The sequence below is a fragment of the Salmo salar genome, chromosome 01 (genome assembly GCF_965601325.2).
Source record: "Salmo salar chromosome 01, fSalSal1, whole genome shotgun sequence".
Taxonomy (NCBI): Eukaryota; Metazoa; Chordata; class Actinopteri; order Salmoniformes; family Salmonidae; genus Salmo; species Salmo salar.
In genome coordinates this window covers 32,558,241-32,562,554 of record NC_138291.1, presented here as the reverse complement: position 1 = coordinate 32,562,554, position 4,314 = coordinate 32,558,241, and the positions used below count along the sequence as shown (strand labels likewise).

At 40.2% G+C, this 4,314-nt stretch overlaps 1 protein-coding gene across 1 annotated transcript; it reads left to right on the top strand.

Annotated features, from left to right (window-relative positions):
- Positions 1-1,722: 1,722 nt before the first annotated feature.
- if4ea (Eukaryotic translation initiation factor 4E-1A) lies at positions 1,723-3,958 on the top strand (the record flags this gene model as incomplete). The annotated part of the gene is given in 3 exon segments (NM_001140361.1): positions 1,723-1,840; positions 2,005-2,144; positions 2,370-3,958. Coding segments are annotated over 3 exon segments (373 nt in total), but the record flags the coding sequence as incomplete, so codon positions are not given.
- Between the last annotated feature and the right edge of the window lie 356 nt (positions 3,959-4,314).

Genomic DNA, 4,314 nt, shown 5'->3' with positions numbered 1-4,314 from the left:
GTTCAGTTCCTTCCAACTATACTGCAATTGTGTGTGTGTGTTGTACTAAGAACATTATCTTGTCATTTCAGTCTGTATAATCATATTCAGTTGTCAAGCAATCTGATATCTGGATGCGATTACTCCCTCTTTAAGGTAGGTTTGTGGCATTTCAAAAAGCGAACAAGGAAGTCATTTTATTCCATTTAACTTCATGGTATCTTTGCAACTAAGCCTAATTGTAAATTGTGCCTGGAAGGAAATTGTTCAGGACTGTTCAGCCATAGCATCTTCTCCTGTGGTTTTAAACCAAGTAATGATTGCCTCGCCTGGTTTACCAACTACTTCTCTGATAGAGTTCAGTGTGTCAAATCGGAGGGCCTGTTGTCCGGATCTCTGGCAGTCTCTATGGGTGTGCCACAGGGTTCAATTCTCGGGCCGACTCTCTTCTCTGTATACATCAATGATGTTACTCTTGCTGCTGGTGATTCTCTGGTCCACCTCTACGCAGACGACACCATTCTGTATACTTCTGGCCCCTCTTTGGACACTGTGTTAACTAACCTCCAGACGAGCTTCAATGCCATACAACTCTCCTTCCGTGGCCTCCAACTGCTCTTAAACGCAAGTAAAACTAAATGCATGCTATTCAATCGATCACTGCTCGCCCGTCCAGCATCACTGCTCTGGATGGCTCTGACTTAGAATACGTGGACAACTACAAATACCTGGGTGTCTGGTTAGACTGTAAACTCTCCTTCTAGACTCGCATTAAGCATCTTCAATCCAAAATTAAATCTAGAATCGGCTTCCTATATCGCAACAAAGCATCCTTCACTCATGCTGCCAAACATACCCTCGTAAAACTGACCATCCTACCGATCCTCGACTTCGGTGATGTCATCTATAAAATAGCCTCCAACACTCTACTCAGCAAATTGGATGCAGTCTATCACAGTGCCATCCGTTTTGTCACCAAAGCCCCATACACTACCCACCATTGCGACCTGTACGCTCTCGTTGGTTGGCCCTCGCTTCATACTCGTTGCCTAACCCACTGGCTACAGGTTATCTACAAGTCTCTGCTAGGTAAAGCCCCGCCTTATCTCAGCTCACTGGTCACCATAGCAGCACCCACTTGTAGCACGCGCTCCAGCAGGTATATCTCACTGGTCACTCCCAAAGCCAATTCCTCCTTTGGTCGTCTTTCCTTCCAGTTCTCTGCTGCCAATGACTGGAACTAACTGCAAAAATCTCTGAAGCTGGAGACTCATATCTCCCTCACTAGCTTTAAGCACCAGCTGTCAGAGCAGCTCACAGATCACTGCACCTGTACATAGCCGATCTGTAAACATCCCATCTATCTACCTACCTCATCCCCATATTGTATTTATTTATTTATCTTGCTCCTTTGCACCCCAGTATCTCTACTTGCACATTCATCTTCTGCACATCTACCATTCCAGTGTTTAATTGCTATGTTGTAATTACTTCGCCACCATGGCCTATTTATTGCCTTAACTTACCTCATTTGCACTCACTGTATATAGACTTTTTGTTTTCTTTTGTTCTACTGTATTATTGACTGTATGCTTTGTTTATTCCATGTGTAACTCTGTGTTGTTGTATGTGTCGAATTGCTATACTTTATCTTGGCCAGGTTGCAGTTGCAAATGAGAACTTGTTCTCAACTAGCCTACCTGGTTAAATAAAATAAAATGTAGCTGTGTCTCCTCTGGTGTGACAGGATGGCATTGAGCCCATGTGGGAGGATGAACGGAACAAGCAAGGTGGGCGTTGGCTGATCACGCTCAACAAGCAGCAGAGGAGACAAGACCTGGACCGCTTCTGGCTAGAAACAGTGAGTTCGTGTGGGTATATGTCTCAGTGTGTGCGTGTGTGGACATTTTGAAATGAAATACAGCCTCAAGCTTCTACCTGTGTAGCTGGATTAAGGAATTCTGTGATGCCACTGAAATGTTAATGTATGGTTCCATATTCTTTCCGGGCACATCACCTGTCCAGCTTCTCTGCCTTGTTGGGGAGGCTTTCGATGACTATAGTGATGAAGTGTGTGGCGCAGTAGTCAATATTCGCACTAAAGGAGACAAAATCGCCATCTGGACAGCAGACTTTGACAACAGGGAAGCCATAACACACATAGGGTAAGTCGGATCAATTTGAAGTCAATGTTTCTTAGTGTAGTTAGCGTTCCAACTTTGCTCTTGCTTTATAAAACAGACTCCGCAGGAAAATGTATTGACTTACTAAAGAGTGTATAGTCTTAGTATTTCAAAATTATTTTGCCTTTGGTTAAATTACTAAGATCAATACATTTTAATTTTATTTCGCTACCACCTCCCGTCTCATTGCCCTGTGTGTGTCAACAGGAGAGTCTATAAGGAGCGGTTGGGAATCCCCATGAAGATGACCATTGGCTACCAGTCCCACTCTGACACCGCCACAAAGAGCGGCTCCACCACCAAAAACAAGTTTGTTGTCTGAAAATGAACCGTGTGCCTTGTTTTGTCTACTTTTCATTGTGGGTAGGTTTTGTTTACTTAACTGCAATGGCTGCGTGACAAAATCTGGGAAAAACTCATGACTATATACCAAAGCTTCTACAGAAACAGCCCTAGACCTGTGAACACAGGAAAAACTTTATTAACGGGACACACTACTTTCTCTGGAACACCCCCCCCCCACACACACACCTGCCAATGCTATTAATCCACATGTCATAGCCACACAGGTGAACATGCAAACCTCAAAATGCAAATGAAGACTGTTCATAGTAGATGTTCTGAGTGCTCTTATAAAGAAAATTATTTTGTTGATTTATTTAATGGCAGGGAATTCATTTGGAATGCAAAAATAAAACAATTCTCAGTGCCCTTGTATACAGCATTGTAATTGCTGTAATCCTTAATGATGTTATACTTTTTTAATTTATTATACCAATTTGCTTTTTAGCATTTTGTTTTACTTGTTCTGTGCTATGGCCTTAAAGGTGATTTGTTTTTTGTAATTTTTTTTTTTTTTGCAACCAGATCTCTTATTGTTTTTTATGTTAAATTACATGTTATAGAATATCCTTTTTTATGATTTCACTTGTTTTTGAGAAACTTACCCCAACCAGCAAATCACTTCTTCATCCTTGTTGTGTAGTTTAGGGGCCCTTCTATAACATGCCATTTACATCAAAAATAGGGATTTGGTTGTAAAAAAAAAAAAACTTCTCCTTTAAACCTCAAGCGCATGTAATCAAGCCTTTCTGATAATTTCATGACTCAATTAGTCTTTGTTAACTACATGATTAAAACTTTTTGGTTTTGCAATTCGGTAGAAGCTGTTTTTATATTATGGAATACTTTTTGCAACTTGTAATTTGTACATTCCTTGTTAGAAATGGTTTGATATTTGACTTACAGTGATGCTGTATTGCAATATATACATTTATTAGTGATTGGTTTTGAGCTTCTGCCTGCAATGGAAACACAGCACTAATGAGTCTTTAAATAAAGTTTTTCTGTGACTTCAGATCATTTTTAATGATATAATATGGGCCTAATAATATTATATCGTATATGCCATTTCAACCCCAGGAAACAATCTAATTTTCTATGCCACTTGTATTGCCATAGCTAGTTGTTCTGTCCCTGTCACCCCTAGAGACTTAATGTAGAGCTGAATAATGTATAAAGCAATATTATAGTAGCTACATCTACAGTATATCACCTGTTGTGGCATTTCATGAAAGCCTACAACAATGACAGCCCGTGACAATGTCATGACACCAAATTATAACGCTCAAATACATGAAAGTATGAGTTGCCATTATGCCAGGCATGTTTCATTCTTTTGGCCAAACACAAGTGCTACCAGTTACTTTCATAACTGCTGTTCAACATTTGTACATTATGAAATGCATTTGGGTATTTTATTACCAATTCATAAATAAACTGAGCTTTGCACTTCAGTTTGAAGTATTATCCAATTGCTTTACTGTTAGGGTCAGTAATTCACTCATCTGAATGAAGTCACCAAGTTTCATCTCCTTTTCTTCCATCTAGAGGGTGCTATGACCCCATAGTAAAGTACAGCCAATCTTTGTATAGGTGCTTATTTGACCAATCAGTATGGGGCCTTGATTGTCAGTTTGCTGCAGACCAGCATCAACTAGATGAATGCCTGATCCAGTGATAACAGGTGACTTTTTGGCTTTCTGCCAAGGTTGCTAATCATGTGGGCAAGGCTACAATTTAGAAAATTGCAAGCACAGTGGGTGTCTATTCCAGAGGTGTTATTTTGAAATATAGACCTTGAATCAGACAT